Source organism: Stomoxys calcitrans, chromosome 4 (genome assembly GCF_963082655.1).
Source record: "Stomoxys calcitrans chromosome 4, idStoCalc2.1, whole genome shotgun sequence".
NCBI lineage: Eukaryota > Metazoa > Arthropoda > Insecta > Diptera > Muscidae > Stomoxys > Stomoxys calcitrans.
The window spans coordinates 124,563,541-124,589,021 of record NC_081555.1 but is presented as its reverse complement, the minus strand read 5'-3'; the positions used below and the strand labels follow the sequence as shown (position 1 = coordinate 124,589,021).

Sequence of the window (25,481 nt, the reverse complement as noted above, 5' to 3'; positions counted from 1 at the left end):
AGTAGACTTTTTAGACTACGAAGTCGAACCGGAGACTTCCAGAGATTCCAGCCTGGCAATTTTAAGGCCCTAGTGGGGAGCAGCGTGGTGGCTGTGGTTTGTACCCAAATCACGGGTAGAGTATAAGCTCGGCGTGGAGTAGCGTTTTCAATCGAGTGCCTTGACCCATAGATCGGAATGAGTTTTAGGCAGTGCTCCGCTCCTAACCAAGGAGGGGAACACGTCCAAATACGTGGATGCCCACATGTGAGGGCGTTGGTAGACGCATTGTATTCACCTTTGGCCCTTGGGCCTCGCAGGTTTGAGCCGCGATGGCAGGCATCTGCGTTCAACACTACATTCGTGTATGAAAATTGTGAAATTTTGATTTTTACGGAATATTTCTTAAAATTTAATTTTAATGGCACAATTATTCAAAGTTTAGGTTCTACAGAAAATTTTGTCAGCATTATTTTTTTTTTTTAATTTTTTCCAAAATTTTATTTTGTCACAGTTTATTTTAAAAACAAAATTATTTTTTATACAAAATTTTGTAAAATTATTTTTACCATATTTTTTCATTTCCAAAAAGTGTTCATGATTATTTTAGTTCTCAGAAATAGCCCATGTTTCATTGTGTTTTTTTTTCTTAATTAACATTAACAATACCTTTATACTAAGAATAAGTGCAGAACTATGTTTTCATTATCCCAACAATATTCCAAACAACATACGACCTAAATTCATACTTAGATCTCTTCTTCCACTGCTGCTACCTACCATTGACAATATCAACTCAACTCAACAACATTATGCAATTGGAAAGAGTGCACATTGCTGCTCTTTGTGCTTTGGACTAAATTGTAATTAAGTCTGCATTAAATCAAACTAAATTAACATTAACACCATTATTGTAGAATTCCATTAACTAATTAAATATGTACATACTATACACACTATATTAAGAGTGTGTTTGAATGTGCGACAGAACGCTAGCACAAATTCAAACAATGAAAGTCGGTGCATCAATTATAATCATATGGCGGCACATAACATAAGCCACATTTCCTTACAGACCGAACGAGTTGTTCGCAAGGAAAATAGTTTATAAAGTATTTCTCGTATTAAAGTTATTAGAAAATAGAAATGGGAACACAATTATAACTGCAGTTGATGAAGGCAAAAAATATGTCAATGGAATAGCGATGTTCTACCGCTTTTACTTCTGCTTCTCCCAATGGCTGCTGATGTTGCTTGTGTTGGTGCCATTGTTTACATTTGTGGTGGAGCAGAAAAAAAAAACATTTTTCCCCATTGATTGCAACAATATAAGAAAGCTTTTAAATGCTGTTATTGTTTTGAGGAAGAAAAAAAAAAACGGTGCAAATAGAAATGGAAACAATGATAAATTGCATTGCACAAATGTAATGAAAGAGAAAGAAAAATGTTGACTGCTAGGAGAAAAGTAGTCAAACAATGGAAATGGGGAAAAAAACTTCTCTTAAAATATCTCCTTAATGGCAAAAGGCTTACTTTACACGCTAACTGAACAAGAACGAATGGGTACATTCACAACATTCCTATAGATGGAAGAAAACCTTTAAATATAAAAAAAAAATATTCAGGAAAAATCTTGCAGAATTTACATTTCTATAGAAAATTTCCTTGAAATTTAAAATTTCATTTTCACTAAAATTTATTTAAACAAGTAAAAGCGTGCTAAGTATGGCCGGGCCGACTCTTATCTACCCTCCACCATGGATCGCATTTGTCGAGTTCTCTTCCCAGCATCTCTTCGTAGGCAAAAAAGGATATAACAAAAGATTTGCTCTGCTATTAGAGCGATATCAAGATATGGTTCGGTTTGGACCACAATTAAATTATATGTTGGAGACCTGTGTAAAATGTCAGTCAATTCGAATAAGAATTGCGCCCTTTTGGGGGCTCAAGAAGTAAAATAGAGAGATCGATTTATATGGGAGCTGTATTGGGATATAGACCGATTCACACCATAATAAACACGTATGTTGATGGTCATGGGAGAATCCGTCGTACAAAATTTCAGGCAAATCGGATAATAATTGCGACCTCTAGAGGCTCAAGAAGTCAAGATACCAGATCGATTTATATGGCAGCTATATCAGGTTATGAACCGATTTGAACCTTATTTGACACAGTTGTTGAAAGCAAGAATAAAATATGTCATGCAAAATTTCAGCCAAATCGGATAGGAATTGCGACCTCTAGAACCTCAAGAAGTCAAGGCCCCAGATCTGTTTATATGACAGCTATATCAGGTTATAAACCGATTTGAACCATATTTGGCACAGTTGTTGGGTATCATAACAAAATACTACGTGCAAAATTTCACACCAATCAGATAAGAATTGCGCCTCCTAGGGGCTCAAGAAGTCAAGACCCAAGATCGGTTTATATGGCAGCTATATCAGGTTATCGGCCGATTTTAACCATACTTAGCAAAGTTATTGGATATCATAACAAAACACGTCGTGCAAAATTTCACACCAATCAGATAAGAATTGCGCACTCTAGAGGCTCAAGAAGTCAAGACCCATGATCGGTGTATATGGCAGCTAAATCAGGTTATGGACCGATTTGAACCATACTAGGCACAGTTGTTGGATATCATAACAAAACACGTCATGCAAAATTTCGTTCCAATCGGATAAGAATTGCGCACTCTAGAGGCTCAAGAAGTCAAGACCCAAGATCGGTTTATATGGCAGCTATATCAGGTTATGGACCGATTTGAACCATACTTATCACAGTTGTTGGATATAATATCAAAGCACGTCGTGCAAAATTTCATCCCAATCGGATAAGAATTGCGCACTCTAGAGGCTCAAGAAGTCAAGACCCAAGATCGGTTTATATGGCAGCTATATCAAAACACGGACCGATATGGCCCATTTACAATACCAACTGACCTACACTAATAAGAAGTATTTGTGCAAAATTTCAAGCGGCTAGCTTTACTCCTTCGGAAGTTAGCGTGCTTTCCACAGACAGACGGACGGATATGGCTAGATCGGCATAAAATGTCGAGACGATCAAGAATATATATACTTTATGGGGTCTCAGATGAATATTTCGAGTAGCTACAAACAGAATGACGAAATTAGTATACCCCCCATCCTATGGTGGAGGGTATAAAAATTTGGTTTTCACAGAAAATTTTATCAAAATTTATTTTTACTTAAATTATTTCGAAAACCGTAGCGCAGAGGTTAGCTTGTCCGCCTAGGACGCTGAACGCCTGGGTTGGAATCCTGGCGAGAACACCAGAAAAAAAAATATTGCAGCGGTGGTTATCCCCTCCCCCGCCAGGTTAAAACTTCTCACCAAAGAGGTGTTGCACTGCGGTACGCCGTTCGGACTCGGCTATAAAAAGCCGGCCCCTTACCATTGAGCTTAAAATTTGAATCGGACAGCACTCAGTGATATGTGAGAAGTTTGCCCCAGTTCCTTAGTGGAATGTCCATGGGCAAATTTGCATTTTCAAAATTTGGTTATCATAGAAATTTTGTTGAAAAATTTTAACAGAAAATTTCGACAAAAAGTTACTTTCAGACAATATGGAAAAAAAATATTTTCAGTATTTTCAGCTGGCCCGTTGTCATTTACATTATTTTATGTGTATATGTGAAACTAGTTAGCCAGGTCCGCACTAACTGATTGCTTAGTGTATATCCTATCTACATTCAATATCATATCACAAAGTTAACATATGGTTACAACATTTTCAAAGATACACAATTTCGTCCTATGTCAACCCAAATTCGATGGCAAAATTTGTCGTCTACTACCAAAGATCTTTCATTGCAATCTTATTTTGTCCCGAACGGCCAACATGTCCGTTTGATGGTTTTTTTCATTCTTGGATATTAAATTTGTACTTTACCATTTGAGTACCATATAGTCCCGGTCGGTCAACATGTACAATTTGGGGCTGGTCCCACAGGTATCTGGGTTTATATAACATCACATTTGAACTATATTTTCAAAGACTTTTTGTTTGAGTCCCTTATTGTCGCCATATAAATGTTTTGTTAAAGAGCAGGACATGACTCAGATGCTTGATCCATTCATTACTGTCAAACACCTTTCCTACAAGTCCCATATTGTGCCGAATGGCCTACATTGAGGGTGGGGCGGCCCCCAAGAAACTCTTGGACCAAATATGTTACATGAGAGTTGTCTTTACTTCCAAATATCTATCATTTGATACCCTTGGTGTTCCAATCGGTAAATATATCCGATGGAGGTTTTTAGAGTGTGGGGTGGTCCCCAAGAAATCTTGTACCAAATTCATTACATGAGAGTTATCTTTACTTCCAAATATCCATCATTAAATGCCCCTATTGTTGCAATCGGTAAATATACCCGGTGGGGGTTTTTAGGATATGGAGTGGCCCCCAACAACTGAGGCTAAAATTGTATATTAGATTTGTATTCCTTAGCTTTCATTTGATACCCATATTGATTACCATTTGGGGGTGGGGGGACCCCTTCCGACACTTGGGGTCAAATGTTTATATCAAGTTCGTATTCTACTCGTAAATACCTCTCATTTGATACCCATTTTGTCCCAATCGGTTAAAATGTCCGTTTGGGTGGGTATTGGGATGGGGCGTCCCCCCTGGTTATGTAAATCCAAATTTTTATACCAAATTTGTGTGTTTGACGTACCACTACTGTTCCTGCTAGAACTCATTGCAACTACAATATTCTTAGCAATAGAAGTTATATAGACTTCTACACGGATGGTTCCAAACTAGACGACCAGGTGGGCTTTGGGGTCCAAGGGCCGGACGGTTGATAGTGCCCTCCAAAATGTTGTGGCTAACATTTGGATATAGAAGGTACTTTTAATAACGTGGGGTTGGGGTCTATTCGTCGTTCTCAATCCAGTCCACCCCCTCTTCTGATGAACTGGATTGATGTCTGGTGAAAAGGATAGAATCATCAATGCATCACTGGCTGAGAGTTCAGTGAGGAAGATTTTGATCAGGGGTGGGGGTGTTTATCTCACCTTATGTGGCTCAGCGCGCGCTGAGGAAGTTTTTAAGATGGGCAAGGGCCAAAGGCCTTGGCATAAACCCCAGCAAAACTGAGCACATGTTGTTCATGAGAAGAAGGAGATATATCGAGTTCAGGAGGAGCTATGGGACCAATCCTTGATAGAGTGAAGCTGCCGCTCTCTCCGGAGGCTAAATACTTAGGCATTTTACTTGACCAGAAATTGAACTAGAGAAGGAACGTTGAGTTAAAAGTCGGGGGCCGAATGAGCTCTACTCATGTGGCAATGCGATGGGCAGGAGTTGGGAACTTAGGTCGAGTACTGTCCACTGTATATACAATGCTGTGGTTCTTCTTACCTATCGGTACCCAGTATTGCACTGGGCTCTCGAGAAGGTGTATCGTTGCGGTATTATCGAAAAGGTTCAGGTATTGTGGTGGTGTTATTTACGACGAGGAGAAGTGCTCCGAGAGCAGCGCTGAGTACGATATTTGATATGAAGCCTTTGCATCTTTGAGCGGAGGTCAAGATTGCACTCAGACTGAGGGAGTCAGGGACTTGTAGATCTTTGGATTTGAGGCATTCGTTTGTTCTGTAGAAGGCTGGTGGTGTGGGAAGACTACGTGACATTGGCGACGTGACGGACTATGTGCCGGGCGGATCTATCTTCGATGACAACCTGTGAGAGTTGCCAGATAGATACCACTCTTGGGCCCATCGGTCTATACGGATGGGTCTAAGCGGGGTAGGGGTTTTTTGTTGAATTCCTAGGTAATAGAGAGTCACATAGACTTCTGGATGGGTGTGTTAGTCAGACGGCGACCTGCGGGTCGCGTGATGTCGAAGCTTGTCCGGGGACGCGAAGAGCGTCTTAGACGTTTGGGGGCTTATGTCACATTGGGTTCCGTGCTGTCAAGGGATGGCGTGTAACTAAGGAGCTGACGGGCTGGCCAGATTTGAGTCGCGGATGGACTCAGAGTGGGCGACGGCGATAATAAACCATCCCTTGGATTGGCTGTTTGGGATAGTGGATTGAATAAAGTTCCACAGTGGAATAGAATCGAAAAAAGCTAGCAAAAAATATGCAATTTAAGAACGGGGTTTATTTGATTTGGCTGAATTTTGCACGTATTGTTCTGCTAACTCTTTCAACCAAGTACGGTTTGAATCGGTCTTTAACCAGATATTGATCTCATATAAACCGATTGTTCGGTTCTTAGAAGCTTTCATTTTCGCCTGGTTTGGCAGAAATTTGGTAAGCACCGTTAAATTATGCCCTTCAACTTTGGGTGGGTTCCCAAGATACGGCCCGGCCAAACTTATCACCTTTTTTATTCTTTTTTTACATCTATCGGCAATGAAAAACTGAGCACCAACTGGAACTTCATAGCCTTAAAAAGTTTGTTCATATATAATTTTTTGTTATAGTTTTATTTATTTTTGGAATTTCTTATAAATTTAAAATCGATACCATTTACATTTCTGCTCTTGGCCTCAACAACTCTAACATTTCTCAAAGCAAATAACCTTTGTTTCTATTGGCCAAAGTTTGTTTTTCATTTATTTTTTGCCTCTTTTTGAATATTCTAGAGTGCAATCAATACCCTTTTTGCAGGCATTACGTAATGTATATGCGTCTTGTCCTTACTTCTCAGGGTTATACTTCTCCATCCTTGTCGACTTCTCTTTCTTAGTCGGTTTTCTAAAGCCTAAATGAAATATGGCAAAGCAAATGAAAGTATTTCAAGTGTAAACTTTGTGTTGAAAATTCCTTTTAATTACAAATGTCTTTGGAAATTGAAGCCCTAGGACATTTTCAGTTTAGAACACCCTGGTGACAAAATTGGACTTCGTACTTAACAAAATGGAATAGGGGAGGGGCTGTAAATGAAATATAAGATGGTAATAGAGAAATTAAAAAAAAAATACGCTATTTACTTAAGACAGTCTTACCGAAAGGGATTTCACAGTTAATGCCACAAAATATTGAAGCAAGAAAACAAAGCAGTGACAAGGAGGAGAATAACTAAGGGATATTTGTCACATAATAAAGAATTCTAGATATTTTCCACACCTTGAGAAGAAAAGTTACAATTTCTTTTTAACGATATTTCCATAGTAAATACAATTCGAGATATTTTTATACTCACCACCATAGGATGGGGTATACTTATCTAGTCATTCCGTTTGTAATACCTCGAAATATTGATCTGCGACCCCATAAAGTAAAAAAATATTCTGGATCGTCTTGACATTTTAAGTCTAACTAGCCACGTCCGTCCATCCGTCTGCCGAATTCACGCGGTCGAACGGGTAAAGCTAGCCATTTAAAATTTTGCACAGATACAATATGGCTTCAGATTTGGATATAGCCCCATATAAACCGATCCCCCGATTTGACTTCTTGAGCCCGTAGAAGCCTCAGTTCTCATTCAATTTCACTGAAATTTGGAACAAAGTCTTGTGTGATGACTTTCAACATCCATGCCAAGTATGATTCTAATCGGCCTATAACCAGATAAAGCCCCCATATGAACTGATCCCCGGAATTGACTTCTTGAGCCCTTAGAAGCCTCAATTTTCATCCAATTTGGCTGAAATTAGAAAGAGCAAAGTCTTGTGTGATGACTTTCAACATCTATGCCAAGCATGATTCGGATCGGACTATAAACAGATACAGGCCCCATATAAACTGGGCACAGGAATTAACTTCTTGAGCCCTCCGAAACCTCAATTCTTTGGAAAAAAAACCTTGTTTTATGACTTCCAACATCCGTACCAAGTACGATCCGAATCGGTCTATAAATAGGTATAGACCCAATATAAAGCGATCCCCGGCTTTTACTTTTTGGGCCCTTAGAAGCCTCAATTCTCATCCGATTTCGCTGAAATTTGGAAAAAAGTCTGTGTGATGACTATCAACATCCAAGCCTATCGATCTTCGGAATTGACTTCTTGAGCCCTTAGAAACCTCAATTCTCATCTGATTTTGCTGAAATTGGGAACAAAGACTTGTGTGATGGCTTTCAACATCCATGACAACTATGTTTCAAATCGGACTATAAACAGATATAACCCCCACATAAACCGATCCCCGGATATGACTTCTTCGGCCCTTGGAAGCCCAAATTTTCGGCTAGGTTAGGTAAGAGTGGCAGTCCTTTACAGACTCACTTAGACAATTTTAATTCCATTGTGATACCACAGTAGCGACAGACCAAAGCTTCTGGCGGGAATCGAACCCACGACTCCTGCACTGGTAATCCAAGCACGCCACCAACTCGGCTACCGGGGCGCCCAAAAAAAAATTTCAGCTAATTTGGCAGAAATTTGTTAAATTTGAGCAAATTCTTGTATGATGACTTTCAACATCCATGCCAAGTATGACTCGAATTGAACTACAATATAAACAGATATAGCCCCCAACTTAACAGATCCCCGTAATTGACGTCCTGAGCCCTTAAAAGCCTCAATTTTTTATCTGATTTCGTTGAAATTTGGAACAAAGACTTGTGTGATGGCTTTCAACATCCATGCCAACTATGTTTCAAATCGGACTATAAACAGATATAGCCCCCACATAAACCGATCCCCGGATTTGACTTCTTAAGCCCTTAGAAGCCTCAATTTTTATCGGATTTGGCTGAAACTTGGAACATAGATTTAAGTTATGACTTCCAACATCCATGCCAAGTATGATTCGAATCGGTCTATAAACAGATATAGCCCCCATATAAACCGATCCCCGGGTTTGACTCTTTAAGCGCTTAGAAGCCTCAATTTGCATCCGATTTGGCTGGAAAAAAGAATTAAGTTATGACTTCCAACATACATGCCTAGTATGACCCGAATCGGTCTATAAACAGATATGGCGCCCATATAAAACGGTCATCGGATTTGACTTCTTCAGCCCTTAGAAGCCCAAATTTTCAGCTAGGTTAGGCAAGAGTGACAATCCTTCACAGACTCACTTAGACAATTTTAAGTGCATTGTGATACCACAGTATCGACAGACCAAAGCTTCTGGCGGGAATCGAACCCACAACTCCTGCACTGGTAATCTAAGCACTCTACTAAAAAGGCTACCGTGGCGCCCAAAAATAAAAAAAATCAGCTAATTTGGCTGAAATTTTTTATGACTTACAACATCAGTGCCAAGTTTTATCCGAATCGCTCAATATTGTGATATAGGCCCCCTAGGTACCGATAGCCCGATATGACTTCTAGAGACAAACTCAGTTACTTAGGGTACATTTTCAGCGAAATCCATATAGTTGGGTAACCAAGATTCGACCCGGACGAACTTTAACACGCCTTTACTTACTTTTTTTAATTTCAATGAGATTCTGCATTCGCTCCACCAATCTTCGAGATCTGGCGTTTTTGATTATTAGGGTAAGGGGGAGAGGTTAGCATGTTCGCCTATGACGCCGACCGTCTGGTTCAAATCTCGGCGTATTAGGAAAAAAAATTTAGCTTGGTTATCCCCTTACAAAAGGGCCACCAGAAGCCTGAGCCTGTCGCTACTGAGGTATCACAATAGACTGAAATTGTCTACGTGGGTCTGAAATCGACTGCCACTCTTACCTTACCTACCTAGGTAAGAGTGGAAGTCCTTTACAGACTCACTTAGACAATTTTAATTACATTGTGATACCACAGTAGCGACAGACCAAGGCTTCTGGTGGGAATCGAACCCACGACCCCTGCACTGATAATCCAAGCAAGCTACCAACTCGGCCACCGGTGCGCCTAAGAGAGGATAATCACGGCTAAAAAAATGTTGTATGTTTTCGCCAGGATTCCAACCCATACGTTCAGCGTCATAGGCGAACGTAACTAAACTCTGCACCACTGTTGCGTTTATCAGATTTAGGCATAGCTCCCATTTATATGTAATCCACGATTATCACTTTTAGGACCTTTCAGAAATGTGGTGTAGGGTATCAAAAGTTCAGCAATGTTGTGTAGGGTATCATAAGTTTGGCTTGTACCCACTTTAGCTCGTCCTTACTTGTTATTTACAATAATCCTTTTATTGGTTTACTGCCACAATTGGACTGAATTTAAGTACACACTTCTTTCAAAAGAAAATCTTACAACATTCTTTTGCAGAAAGTTAAGTCCAAAGGACTTTCCATGAAATTCCCCCTATATATTGGCATGGGAATTTTTAAGAGATTTGAAATCAGATGTTGATTTTCCAAAACAAGCCAACAACAAGTTCTTCGACTCCATTACAACATACCCTAGACACAGTTGTTGTTGTTGTTTTTCATTGCCCTCTGAATGGAGCATAAAAAACCAAAGATTCATTTATATGTACAAGAGTTGCCATGGAAATGAAGTAAAATACCATGATACCAGCCATATTTAAGTCCATAAAGTCCATTCGCAAGAAATCATAACACAAGAAAGTTATTATTTTTCCGGATCATTATCAAGAGATGAAATTGTTTTCAGCTTCCTTGTGGTACGTATCGTCATCTTTATATCATTCTCAATAGGAATCGAAAAAAGGCAACAACATCAACGGAACAACAGAGGAAAAACACACAAAAAAAGAACGAGAAAAAAAAAAACAACAGCCTTCTTTTATGCTGTTGTTGGTCCTTTAGCCTCTTCCCAAGGGTCATAAAAAACAAGACTTTTATAAAGGAAAAGCATAAAAAAAAATAAGAACGTGCCAAGTTCGGCTGGGCCGAATCTTGGAAACCCACCACCATGAATTCTGCTAAAAATTTATACAAAATAAATTTGGTTGAAGGGCATAATTTTATTCTACATACTTCTGTCAAACCAGAAAAATATTAAAGCTTCTAGGAACCGAACAAGGGTAACCGAGAGACCAGTTTATAGAGGAGCTATATTAGGTTATAGACTGATTTGGACCGTATTTGGCACAGTTGTTGGAAGTCGTAAAGAACACTGCATGCAAAATTTCAGCCAAATCGAACAAAAATTGCGGCTTGTAAGGGCTCAAGAAGTCAAATCGGGAGATCGGTTTATATGGAAGCTATATCAGGCTATAAACCGATTCGGACCTCACTTGGCACATTTGTTGAAAATTATAACGGAACACCACATGCAAAATTTCAGCCAACAAAAGTTGCGGTTTGAAAGGGCTCAAGAAGTCAAATCGGGAGATCGGTTTATATGGGAGCTACATCAGGCTATACACCTATTCGGACCGGTGTATATATCACATGGAAAATGTCAGCCAAATCGTACAAAAGTTACGGCTAGTAATGGCTCAAGAAGTCAAATCGGGAGATCGGTTTATATGGGAGCTATATCAGGCTATACACCTATTCGGACCGTACTTGGCACAGTTGTTGGAAGTCGTAAAGAACACTGCATGCAAAATTTCAGTCAAATCGAACAAAAATTGCGGCTTGTAAGGGAACAGGAAACTGATTTATATGGGTGTTATATCAGGTTATATATCGATTTGGACCGTACTAGGCACAGTTTTTGGAAGTCATTACAGAATACGACACGCAAAATTTCTACCAAATCGGATAAAAATTGCGGCTTGTAAGGGCTGAAGAAGTCAAATCGGGAGATCGGTTTATATGGGAGCTATATCAGGCTATACACCTATTCGGACCGTACTTGGCATAGCTGTTGGAAACCATAACAAAAGACCTCATATCGGATGCGCGCTCAAGAGGCTCAATGAATCAAGATCCGTGATCGGTTTATATGGCAGCTATAACAGGTCATGAACCAATTTGGACCATACTTGGAGCGGTTGTTAGAAGCAATTCGGATGAAAAGTGCGCCCTCTAGAGTCAAGATCCAATATCGGTTTATATGGGAGCTATGAAACGATTTGACCCTTACTTAGCACAGTTGTTGGAAGCCACATCAAAACATCTCATACAAAATTTCAGCCAAATCGAAAAAGAATTGCGCCCTCTAGCGGCTCAAATCCAAGATCCGAGATTGTTTTAAATAACACCTTTATCAGGTTATGAATTGATTTGAACCACACTTAGCAAAGTTGTTGGAAGCCGTAACAAAACACTTCGTACAAAATTTCAGCCACTTTGGATGAGAAGTGCGCCCTCTATAGGCTCCAGGTGTCAAGATCCGAGATCGTTTTATATGACAGCTATATCTGGTTATAAATCGATTTGAACCACACTTAGCACAGTTGTTGGTAGTTCTAAGAAAACACTTCATACAAAATTGCAGATAATTTAAATGAGAATTGCGCTTTCTAGAGGCTCAAGGAGTCAAGATCGATCTTCGGTTTATATGGCAGCTTTATCAGGTAATGAACCGATTTCAAAACGATTTAGCACAGTTGTTGGAAGCCATAGCAGAACACCTTATGCAAAAGTGGAACCAAAATGGATAATAGGACAATAAGGTCCAAGAAGTCAAGATCCCAGATCGGTTTGTATGACAGCTATATCAGGTTGTGAATCGATTTGAACCACACTTAGCACATTTGTTGGCAGCCATATATGTTATACATAGTTAAGAACCGATTTGAGCCATACTTGGCGCAGTTGTGAGAAGCCATAACAAAACATTTAATACAAAATTTCAGCCAATTCGGATTAGAATTGCGCCCTCTAGCGGCTCAAAAAGTCAAGATCCGAGATAGTTTTATATGACAGATATATCAGGTTATGAATTGATTTGAACCACACTCAGTGCAGGTTTTGGCAGCCATAGGAAAACACTTCATACAAAATTTCAGCCAATTCGGATGAGAATTGCGCCCTCTAGCGGCTCAAAAAGTCAAGATCCGAGATAGTTTTATATGACAGCTTTATAAGGTTATGAAACGATTTGAACCACACTCAGCGCAGTTTTTGGCAGCCTTAAGAAAACACTTCATACAAAATTTCAGCCAATGCGGATGAGAATTGCGCCCTCTAGCGGCGGAAAAAGTCAAGATCCAAGATCGTTTTATATGACAGCTTTATAAGGTTATGAAACGATTTGAACCACACTTAGCATACAAAATTCCAGCCAATTCGGATGAGAACTGCGCTCTCTAACGGCACAAAAAATCAAGATCCCAGATCGGTTTATATGGCAGCTATATGAGGTTGGAAATCTATTTGGACCACACTTAGCACAGTTGTTGGCAATTATAAGAACACACTTCACACAAAATTTCAGCCAATTCGGATGAGAATTATGCCCTCTAGAGGCTCAAGGAGTCAACACCCAAGATCGATTTATATGGCAGCTATATCAAAACTGGGACCGATATGACCATCCATAATCCCAATCAACCTACACTAATAGGAAGTATTTGTGCTAAATTTAAAGCGCCTAGCTTTATTCCTTCTTAAGTCAGCGTTTATTCGACTGACGGACGGATAGACGGATGGCCATGACTAAATCGATATACTTTGTTGGGTCTCAGATCAATATTTCAATGTGTTGCACACGGAATGATGAAATTAGTATACCTCTACCCTATAGTGGAGGGTATAAAAACCAAACAGCAAAATACCAACCCAACAAAAAAAGTCAATGCCTCAAAGAAAATCCAACCTAAGGCCATAAAAACAGCACTCTTAAAAAACTCTAGCCATGGTGTATTTCAACTATGTGGGTTCGTAAGAGTGGTACAGGGGAGATGGGATATATCAAACTTACCTAAGGCATGACACTGAAGAATTTTCGTTCGTCCTTCGCTCACTATGGATCCGGATGATGATGGTTGGGTGGTGAAACGAGGCGGTTGAAATTGTTGGCCATCTGGAATCAGAGCAGAGAGAGAGAGAGGGGAAACAAATAAAATTAGTTTATTAACAAATAAACAAACAAACAATTGTTAAACTATAATTAACACATTTCGCACACAAATTCTACGACTATAGTCGGAGCGCACACATACTCATACCCATACATACACTTACTTGTGTGCAGGATTATGGTTATATTACCAGTATGAGTGTGTGTTCTTTAATACAAATATTTTATTTATTGTTATTGAATAAACAATGAAAAGTTCTGCAAATAATTTGTCAAAGTAATAACCAACAACAAACATATGTGTGTGTGTGTGTGTGTGTGATGTGTGTATGCGAGTGACTGAGTTAGTGTTTGCATGTAAATAAATAAATTAATGCCTTTGAGTGTGCCCGTATAACAATTTAATATTATTTATTTATTTATACTACTGGGGCATAAATATTATTAAACATGATATAAACTACAATCAAATACAGAACTTTCTGTGCTAGGCATGTAAACGCAATAATAATTGCCAAAATTTATTTTAATTTGTCCTATATCAACAAATAGAAACAATTATTATCACCTTCAGTAACCATATTTGGGCATAATAAATTTTTAAAATATTTAAACAATAAAACACAAAAGCGTTTGAAATTTTAAAGCCATTTCATGAAAAGCCTAGAGGTTAGAAGAGTTTTAGTGAGGGGTCAGGTGGCACTGACTCTTACTTAAATAGTGAGTGCCTAAGATACTCAAAAGGCAAAAATTTTAAACATTAACCGATTCGGATCATACTTGGCACGATATTTGGAGGTCGTAACAGAACACTAGGTGCAAAATTTCAGCTCTATCGAACAACAATAGCAACTTCTAGGACCTCAATATGCCACATCGGGAGGTCGGTTTATATTGGACCTATATCAGGTTATATACCGATTAGGACTATGCTTGGCACGAAAGTTGGAGGTCGTAACAGAACGCTATGTGTAAAATCAATCGCACAACAATTGTGGTTTCTAGGGGCTGAAGAAGTCAAAACGAGAGATCGATTTATAGGGAGCTATATGCAAATTTGAACCCATATGGCCCATTTGCAATTAAGCGGCGTTCGACCGCTATGGTGATTTTCACAGACGGGCAGGCAGACGAACAGAAAAGGTTAGATCGACTTAGAATGTCAAAACGAACTACTTTATGTGGTCGCAATCAACATTTCATGGTATTACAAACGGAAGGACTAGATTATTTTATCCCCTATCTTATGGTGTAGGGTACAAAAACAGTGGTTAGTTAGGCAAGGAGAACATTTTTCTTATTAGAGGTTAATTTATAGTTTTCAGAGCGCACAACAAGCCGATTACAACAGCCGATTATGTCCATAGTGGCACGGGGCGGATTAATATCTGCACCCTCTTTTCAACCTAACCTAGGCAAGGAGATAATAAATGTTCAAAAGTTTATTTCCATAGAAAACTAGCTAAACCCGGCCTTCTCCGTTGCGCATTATTATACAATTTAAAGAACAGAATTATCCTTTGAATATTTATTTTCGACGATTAAAACACTTTTAGTAAAATACCATGCATGTCGCTTGGCTTGGAGTATAACAACATAAATGTTTTTATGTGAATCCCTTTGATCTTTATTGGTCCATGAATTCGCTCCGAGGGTTAAGGGTCATGTTGGAAGTACTCCATTCTTGAAGGACTTTTTAAAAACCCGAAATTCTCATGGGCCCCAGGGTGGTGGTTGGTGGGTTGAGGGAGTGGTATGAACCTCCAGAAACGTAGTCCCGAATGTGGGTATCAATTGGGAGCTCTACTCCGATATACCTTGCCATATTGCCATGGTCGGTAAATATGTATTTCCAATTTAGAGGTGTTTTAGTGCGTGGGGTGGCCCTCCAGACTCTTAGCACTAAAAAAGTATCAGCATCGTGCTCTACTCTCAAATACCATATTGTCTCTGGTTTTGGGGGGATTTATGGGATGAGGCGTCCCCCAAACACTTAGCCCCAAAAGTGGATATCAGATTGCTATTCTACTATCAAATACCTTTTATTTGAGCCCCATATTGCCATGGTCGGTAAATATGTCCAATTTAGGGAATATCGGATACGATTTCTACTCATAAACACCTTTCATTTGATTTCCGTATTGTCGTGATTGGTCTGTGTATATATTTTTTGGATTTTGGGGGTGGGGCGGCCCTCCAGACACCCACCCGAATTGTGGATACCAAAATTTTGTTTTTTGATTACTATAAGAGGGCACACAAAATTTCGCTTAAATCCCACTACCCATCTCCGCGATCTGGCATTTCTGAAAATTAAAGTAAGGGGGAGGGTCCCGGTTTATATAAATAGAATTTTTCAAAATTGTACTTCCATAGATTTTGCTTCTATGAAATTTTTTTAAAAATTTTATTGCTACAGAAAACTTTCTCGAACTTATATTTCTATGAAAAATTTTGACAACCTTTTTTCGATATAACATTTAGTCAAAAATCGTTCTATAGAAAATTTGCAAAATTTCATTCTGTAGAAAATTTGTCAAAATTTAATATCTAATATTTTGTTTTCATAGAACATCATTTTGCAGCTTCTTTTTTTCTTCGTGTAGATAGATGTCAAAAAATTGGTAGAGAGTATTCCCCCACCCATACCAGCTAATTGTGTCTCTGATGTGTGGGAAACTCTAAAACGAGTGCTTTTACACCTCGCGGAAACTTAAAATAGGCCACATTTAGACCCTGGAGATCTGTGTGAATAAACGACGCACAGTGGGAAAAAATCGAAAAAAAAAACAAGTAAAAACAATACCATTTGAGAAAGGATAAAGATATCTCTTTGAAATTTGAAATGTTTAAAGCCAAGGTGTTAGCGAGATTGTGTGCAAAATATGGGCCTTGATATTTTGCACACGATCTGTCTAGGTTGTCCGGGCTAAAGACTAATCAATGAAAATAAATTTTTTGACCAAAAAAGTTTAAAAATACACTTTTTTCAAATTTTTTAACTTCTGTATAATCAGATGTGGACTTTGTTTGCGGTAAAGTCGTTGTAAATTTTGTCACAAATCCAAATCATGCTCAAAAATGAAAACCGTACCACTAATGCCTTCGAAAATTGTGAAATACTAAGCCAATATCGGTCAAAATTTTGAAAATTGGACAAAAAACAAAAATTGGCAGCCCGAACAATTTTTCGAAATGTCGAGGTGACCAACTTCAGGGGCCTGCCAAGAAGCGCCCGTAGCACATGATCTCACGAACACCTTGGCTCTAAATATTTCAAATTTCAAAGAGACATCTCTAACCGACCTTAAATTACACATTTTTTACTAGTTTTTTTTTCGATTTTCTCCCACTGTGCGATGGTTGCTTGCGAGTAGAACGGGATTCTTTTAAAGAGTAGAGTCAATCGACCAGAGTATTTTTCCACTAGAAGAGAACAATAGAAAGACCGATTTCGAAAATTTTCTCTATGTTAACAATCTTTGAGAAACTGGGAAGAGAAAGTGTGACGACTGAAGTTGTTGGTTATTCTCAAAGAAAGACGCAAGACCTAGAGATGTTTAAGGCTATCCATTGGCTGGAAGTCAAATTTGCCAGCGACTAAAGATATCTTTAACCATCTGAGGGAAGACTTTGATAATCCACCAGGTATTTGACTTCGGTCTAAAGACGATCACATCGGAGACCACAATGGCTAGAAATACCATAATGGCAGAGTCTAGAGTCAGAGTTATGTTGAAAATCCTCCTTAAAGACATGGTGTTTAGAAATTTACTCAATATTATGGGTAAAAAAAAACAAACGAAATTTGAGAAGTCTTAAGATGCTAATATCCCTGGAAGCTGCATATGCCAAAATTATAGCGCCTGGAGAAATCTTCAAACTTTTCTTCAAACAAACCAGGGAGGCATTTGAAGATATCAGTTTAGTTTGAACGAATAGCCATAACCATAAAGTTGTGCCCAATTAGTGGCCCCTTTGGGCTCATTGTGATAGCCCAGTGAGAATAGATATGTAGGTGAAGTTATACCTAGAGTCGAGATAGGGAGATAAAGAGATATAAGAAAAAGAGAAGAAAACAGACGCCTATTCGACATGCATGTCCATCTCCGGAGAACCACCGGTTCACGTCTACGCCCCTCCTAAGTGCCTAGGGTGCTAATAAGTGGCCCTGCATGTCCGCTCACATATGAAAGGGCGTGTAGGATTACATCAACCTTGCATGATGAAACCAATTCCTCTTGTTCACATATCTGAGGAACGCCAGAATCGGAATAAAATCACCTGGAACAAGGTGGAAAGCCTATGCTTCTGTAGACCTGTACATGAACAAAGCAAGTGCTCTAAGGTCTACTCCTTGTGCTCGGCCAGAAATCATCAAATCATTATGCGGGATTCCCATGAGTACCGCCACCTGTCCTATAGCAAAGTGCTTCGTTTACCCTTTGTTGGTGCTGTTGTTGTAGCCACATTGGTATGTGGAGGTAGAGATCCTCCTCAAGCTCCATATGTGAGCAAGCTCGTTCCGGTCCATAGGAACGATAGCCGGGGGAACATTATGGCCATTGGTTATTTGAAGACGCCAATAACTCGTCTTGTCATATCGAGTATCACAGGCACTCAGCATTTAGGCCAGCCTCTCATTGAGGCTCTGCACTCACCATTTAATTCATGTAATATTAGACAATGTGAGGCCACTGAAGCGTAGAGGTTAGCACGTCCGCCTATGATGCTGAACGTCTGGGTTCAAATTCTGATGAGAACATCAGAATAACATTTCAGCGATGGTTATCCCTTCCTATTGCTGGCGACAAATAGGAGGGGATACTTCTCCACATAGAAGTATCGCACTACGCCCCGTCTTTCAGACTCGGCTATAAAAGGGCCACCTTTTCATTGAGCTTAAACTTGAATCGGACAGCACTCTCTGATATGTGAGAAGTTTGCCCCTGTTCCGTAATGGAATGTTCATCGGCAAATTTGTAATACTAGTCAGTGACCTATTATGAAACACCAGCAGCTCAATTGTTGTTCTTCGGTCGAAAATAGACCAGAGTGCACTCCAGCCAGTCAGATTCGCCACCGACTCTGCTCTGGCCATTACCTTTACTATATTCAGTAGATCGCATATGCAAGACAAGCGAGCCCTTACTGATGTATTATTCCGCCTTTTCATTTCCCGGATTGCCATCATGTTTGGGAATCCAATTCAGTGCTGAGCTGTCATGAGTCCGGCGTTCATTAAGGGAATTCAAAAATTCCTCCCCGAATCCAATGGGTTGAGCCAAGTCCGTCTTTCCTTCCATGTTTTGAGATAATCAAGCTGTAAGTAGCGCTGTTTATTATCCGATTTAAGTCATATTTTGCACACTTCACTTTTATCACGCAGGCAAATGCTATTGAGATCTATTTTCCATATATACCTTTCATCCGATATGCGCTTTAGGTTTTGGTAAGTTTCTCCTCCATATCTTCCTCATCATCATTAAGTTTCATCTTAATTAAGTTTCAAAATTACCAATACACACAAATACAAATTTTATTTAAATTACCAATACCAGCACTCGTACATAGAAGACAATGTTGCTATGCGTTAAATTATTGAAAATATGATATGCATGATTGCATTGTTGCCACTGCACGACTCCTTGGGGTGTTTCTTTGCCAGGTATAGTCATTTTCCCTCAAGACTCCAAGGTAAAATGCATATCATTATAATCATTTCACAACAACAATGTTAAGAATACTTTTAGAAGGCTTCACTCCTAAAGATACGTACATATAAATTTTATTCTAAAAGCAACCAAAATGAAGTAGAAGCCCAAGACACCTGGAGTGTGCTGTGCTGTGCTGTGCCCAAAGGGTTACCATAGAGTGGTTGATGGAATTTTTATTTTAAGTAGCTAAAGGAAGCAAATGACAACCATAAGGTGATGTTGACGCCGTTGATGGCAGGCACTCAAAGCCATCAAATGCATTTTGGGAGGTTCACATATGGTTTCTTTCATAAGTTATCAAAAATTTACTAAAACGATGAAAGGAAGGGGTGGATTCGGCCTCGCCTTCCATTAACAAACCAACATTATTATGTATGTATGTATGGGTGGTGATGTTATGTTGTCATTATTGAAACTCTTAGGAGCTGTATAAGTACATATTATGGGTTTGGGGGATGAAGGACAATTATCGTTGTAATTACAAAAAAAACACATAAATTGTGTCTATAAAAAATTTTATATGAAAATTCTGCTTTTAGAGAAAAATTTTAGAAATTTTGTGTTTGGAAAAAAATTTCATGGAAATTGTTCGTAAGAAAAAATTTTATGGGAATTTTGGTTTTTAGAGAAAATTTCATGGAAATTTTGTTTTTGGGGAAAATTTCATGGAAATTTTGAGAGAAAACTTAATGCAAATTTTGTTTTAAGAGAGAATTTCATTGTAATTTTGGGTTTAGAGAAAATTTCATGGACATTTTATTTTTGGAGAAAAATGTACTAACTACTACTACTAAAATTCCAATCCAATCCATTAAGGAACATGAGATACTCCTCTCATACCAATGAGTGCAATCCGATTAAAGTTTAAGCCCGATGATAAGGGCCGATTCCGAACGGCGTGCCGCAGAGCGACACCTCTTTGGGAAGTTGTTACCTGACGGGATACCTTACAAATGTTGCCAGCATTAGTAAAGGAATAACCACCGCCGAATATTATGTTGATGTTCACGCCGGGATTTGAAACCAGGCGTCATAGGCGGACATGCTAACCTCTGCGCCACGGTGGCCTCCGAGAAAAATTAAGTTGTCCATAAAAATATACACAAATATACATGGGAATTACCAGATGGAAACACCCGTAATCAAATCGACCACGTACTAATCAGCAAACTTTTTCTGGGTTCACTGATAGATGTGAAAACTAGACGAGAAGTCGACATCGATAGGGACCACATGCTCTTAGTGGTCACTATACGTCTACAACCAGTTATGTTTCACTACACCTCTAAGTTGGGTCATGCCTGCAATTGTGTCCCCAACTAAGTACCGGCATCTGTTAGCCGTGAAAGCCGGGGAAAAACCAAAGAAAATGCTCCCACGTCTTATTATGTTCCCTGGCACAGGATAGCTGTGTGCACCACACAAGCTGGAACTTTGAGGTCCGTTCTGTGTGGTGTTCTTTGCTGTCACGAGAAGCTTAGCTGCGAGCTACCGGGCGCGTCCACAGGTTGCGAAAAGTGGAATGCTCCAAACGGAGTAGCTGTAACGGCAGTCGCGGACAATCAGCGGTAGCGAGCGGCACGGGATAGCTGTGTGCACCACACCAGCTTGTGTGGTGCACACTTTGAGGACCGATCTGTGTGGGGTTTCTTTGCTGTCACGAGAAGCTTAGCTGCGAGCTAACGGGCGCGTCCCCAGGTTGCGAAAAGTGGAATGTTACATACGGAGTAGCTGCAACGGCAGTCGCACACAATAAGCGGTATCGAGCGGCACGGGATAGCTGTGTGCACCACTCCAGCTTGTGTGTTGCACACTTTGAGGACCGATCTATGTGGGGTTTCTTTGCTTTCACGAGAAGCTAAGCTGTGAGCTACCGGGCGCGTCCACAGGTTGCGGATAGTGGAATGTTCCATACGGAGTAACTGCAACGGCAGTCGCGAACAATCAGCGGTATGGAGCGGAAAGTCTCAGCGAGAGGTCGAGTGGCACCGGCTCTTGCACAAACACTGAGTGCCTATGATGCTCGCTATGACAAGGCGAGTTATTGGCGCCTCTAAATAATCAATGGTCACTCTTTTTCCGCGGCGATCAGTCCGTCAGACCTGAACGAGCTTGCTCACCTACAGCAGCTTGACGTGGATCGCCACCTCCACATGAAAATGTGGTTACAGCAATAACAACAATTTCATCTTCCCCACATGCCATACATATGCTACCACTTGCCGCACCGGTTTTGCATAAGCGAGCACGTAGTCCCATGTGTCCCGTTATGATACCAAAGCTATACTGACCTCCTTCCAGTAATAGCCTTGTCTTCTCACGATTCGGATCTCCCAATAGGATTTTCGCCGTCCTACCGATTGTTTCGCTGTTACACAGTATTATTGGGTTGCCCAAAAAGTAATTGCGGATTTTTCATATAGTCGGCGTTGACAAATTTTTTCACAGCTTGTGACTCTGTAATTGCATTCTTTCTTCTGTCAGTTATCAGCTGTTACTTTTAGCTTGCTTTAGAAAAAAAGTGTAAAAAAGTATATTTGAATAAAGTTCATTCTAAGATTTATTAAAAATGCATTTACTTTCTTTTAAAAAATCAGCAATTACTTTTTGGGCAACCATACATGAGCGTTCGTCGACCACTCCCTCAACTCGGACTGCGTCGATCCGAAAGGGGTTAACAAAGTTCATTGGCCTTTACTGACAAATCGTCTGCTTTCTCATTCCCCCTTGAGCTCCGCTATGACCAGGCACCCAAAAGATGCGTATTTTGCCGTCCTCAGAGTAGCGATAAGCGCCTTCTTATACTGCAAGACTGTTCGTGACCTTACCGTTCTGGTTGTATTGCCCTTATGGCCATTTTTAATGTCGGTAAAGATGTTCACACTCGACGTCCTCGCGTTAGCACCACACCACTTTACGCATTCTGTTTTCGCCCGGATCTCCGCCTGCAGGACCGTATTATGGTCAAATGCAAATTTTGCCATTGATAATCCACTAAGGAACAGGGCAAACTTCGCACATATCAATGAGTGCAGTCCGATTCAAATTTATACTCAATGATAAGGGGCTTTTTTATAGCCGAGTCCGAACAGCGAGCCCCAGAGCGACACCTCTTTGGAGAAAAGTTTTATATGGCATAGTGCCTCACAAATGTTGCCAGCATTAGGAGGGGAAAAGCACCGCTGAAAATTTTTACTGATGGTCTCGCCTGGATGCGAACCTAGGCGTTCAGCGTCATAGGTGACATGCTAACCTCTGCGCAACGGTGACCTCCGTATTATGGTAAGGCAGTCTAAAACAGATTTCAGTCTCTGGGTTCTCAATGTAGACCCCCAGGACCACTCTGTCCTCCAGCTCTGATTCATCTGTGTAACATGATCATCCAGATTACAATACTTGACTTAACCGTCCTGGTTGTTATTGCCCTGATTGCCTGTTTACTGTCCGTAAAGATGTTCGATCTAACAAACACCCGGTACGGATGGTTAGGGGCTTAACAGAGTTAACGAAATCGGGTAATATATTCGACTTTCATGGACCTGAGACCCTGAAATGGGAAATCGGTAGATATGATTGTTATATCGAATTATAGACTGATGTATACCATATTAGCAGCCATAGCCCACTGTTCCAGATAGGTGTATATGTATAGCTGCTATATAGACGATATTTAGAGGGTATGTCAAAGGGGCCTATGGAAACTCGATGAGTCAAATTTCAGCGAATAATAAATTTTGTTCTAATGGTATTTAGACCTGAAATCACCAAATTGTTCTATATGCGGGCTATATCATGACATAGTCCTATGCAGCTCATCTTAGGAACTAACCCTTCTATGGACAAGACAAAAGAATCTGAGCAAAGTTCCAGCTCAAAAGATTTGTTTTCAAAGAATGTAGCGTGATTTCAAGAGATAGACGGACGGACAGATGTACATGGTTAGATCGTCTTTGCGATGACCATTAAAAAATATTATGTAGGGGTTGAGATGAGTGTTGCAAACGAAATGTCAAAATGAATATTCCCTATTCTTCGGTGGTGGGTATACAAAATTGAATATTTTGTTTACGCTGTTTTATATCTTTTTCATATTTGAAATATCCTTAAATTTTCGTTATAAATTAAACTCTTCATTGTTCTTCATACAGTGTAAGTACTACACAATCTACATCTTCTGGTTAAAATCTCCGTACGAATCACAGAGAACACGTTCAGCAATTTAAAGCCATATCTATAACCGAATAGCCGGTATTTAACTCAACTACACGTACTATAAAAGCATTTCGTATGCAAACCGTGTCTGCATAAAGTTATACATTGTGACCAGAACTACAAAGTACACACCAAGATCGGAAAGTAAAACCAAAATACACCATTTCCAAAAACAAAAAAAAAAATAGTTTCCAAAAACTATTATTGTGAACTTAGGCACAAGGTATTAAAATGTGGCTAATATCAAATTTAACTAACTTAAGAACTGTTTATAATTGGTTTCAAGAGTAGCTTCAATTTATCTGGAAACAGTGTCGGTTGTTCCAACAATTGCATAAAGTATGACTGTGGTGTATGTTGCATGCAAACTTTTACTTAAGTTATTGTACTGCAGCAATTGTAGCAAAATATTTGACTTTGCAACGGTATGATAATGTGGAAAATGTCTTAAGATCAAGACAATTCACATCGTAAGTTTGGAACTGTTTATGTAAGTTGTTAACTTTCTAAAGTCATTTTACACAAGCAAAAATATGAACATTTTTCTCCCACTGCCATACGAAGGGGAAAAAGGATTCTGGTCATTCCGTTGGTAATGCCTCAAAATATTGATATGCGGCCTTGTAACATTTATAGAATCTTAGTTTCTCCTTCGAGACGAGCTTATGATCGAAAATTTTATACAATGGAAAAATGAAAGCCATGGTATATACACCACACCAACCATGACTTGACGCGTTCTGACCCCTTGGTAAACGGGTCATCATCAGAAATCTTTAGATGTGAGGGCTTGAAAGGTTGTACATTGGTTGGTTGTATATATCTCGAAGAATTTGCGAAGTAACCAACTTACTTATCCCAACACTTTGTCCTACTGGCTGGGTTACTTTTCCAATGCATTTTTCGTCTTGGCATCTTATGACATATTAGAAATATCCATTAAAATAGTATTCGTCGAGTAGAGCGAACGAGATTTCATTTCGCTCCTCGAAAAAAAAAAATCCGTATCTCAGAATAGGTACCTTTTACGAAAATTTTAAAGCCTTTTCGGAGTAGGCTTAACGCGGACCCCAGAGACCCAACAGCGACGGTGGTGGCATCAGACCGTAGCATGTTGTCCATCCCTCCTTTAGGTGTGGGTGACTTGGCACCTGTGCAAATGCAAATTTGCCCACGAACATTCCATTAAGGAACTGGGGCAAACTTCTCACAAATCAATGAGTGTTGTCCGATTCAATTTTAAGCTCAATGATAAGGGACCTCCTTTTTATAGCTGAGTCCGAACGGCGTGCCGCAGTGCGACAGCTCTTTGGGGAGAAGTTTCTACATGGCAAAGTACCTCACAAATATCGCCAACATTAGGAAGGGATAACCACCGATGAATAATTTTCTGATGTTCTTGCCCAGATTCGAACCCAAGCGTTCAGTGTTATAGGCGGACATGCTAACCTCTGCGCTACGGTGCCCCTGTAGTCGAGAGTAATGCTTCAAGCGCTCAACCAGTGATCAGACTAACAAATCAGGAAGAGAAGGATAAACCCGAGAGATGCACAGTGCGTCCACAGCCTTTAGTAAAAATGGTGTTTTAGATTCAGACAGCGACAGTGTCAGCGAAACAGTCATCACATCCGAATCGAGAGATAAGGAGAATGAGCGGGATGACGGTAGAAGTGAGCAATGGCTTTGCTAAGCTCACAAGCAGACCGAGAAAGCTATGCGGTGCACGACGAAGGAGATAGAGGAGTATTTACCGGCTGCGCAATCGGGCGAAAGCGCAGGAAGCTGGAAGGGATAAAACTGACATT

General features: G+C 39.8%; 1 protein-coding gene across 6 annotated transcripts in view; it reads right to left on the bottom strand.

The window, feature by feature from the left end:
- LOC106093307 (protein sidekick) overlaps nucleotides 1-25,481 on the bottom strand; it is a 490,348-nt gene that overhangs the window by 177,825 nt on the left and 287,042 nt on the right. For all 6 annotated transcript variants that reach the window (XM_059366229.1, XM_059366231.1, XM_059366230.1 and 3 more), the window contains exon 2: nucleotides 13,649-13,750. In XM_059366229.1, the coding sequence (XP_059222212.1) occupies nucleotides 13,649-13,750 (102 nt within the window). The remainder of the gene's footprint in view (nucleotides 1-13,648; nucleotides 13,751-25,481) is intronic.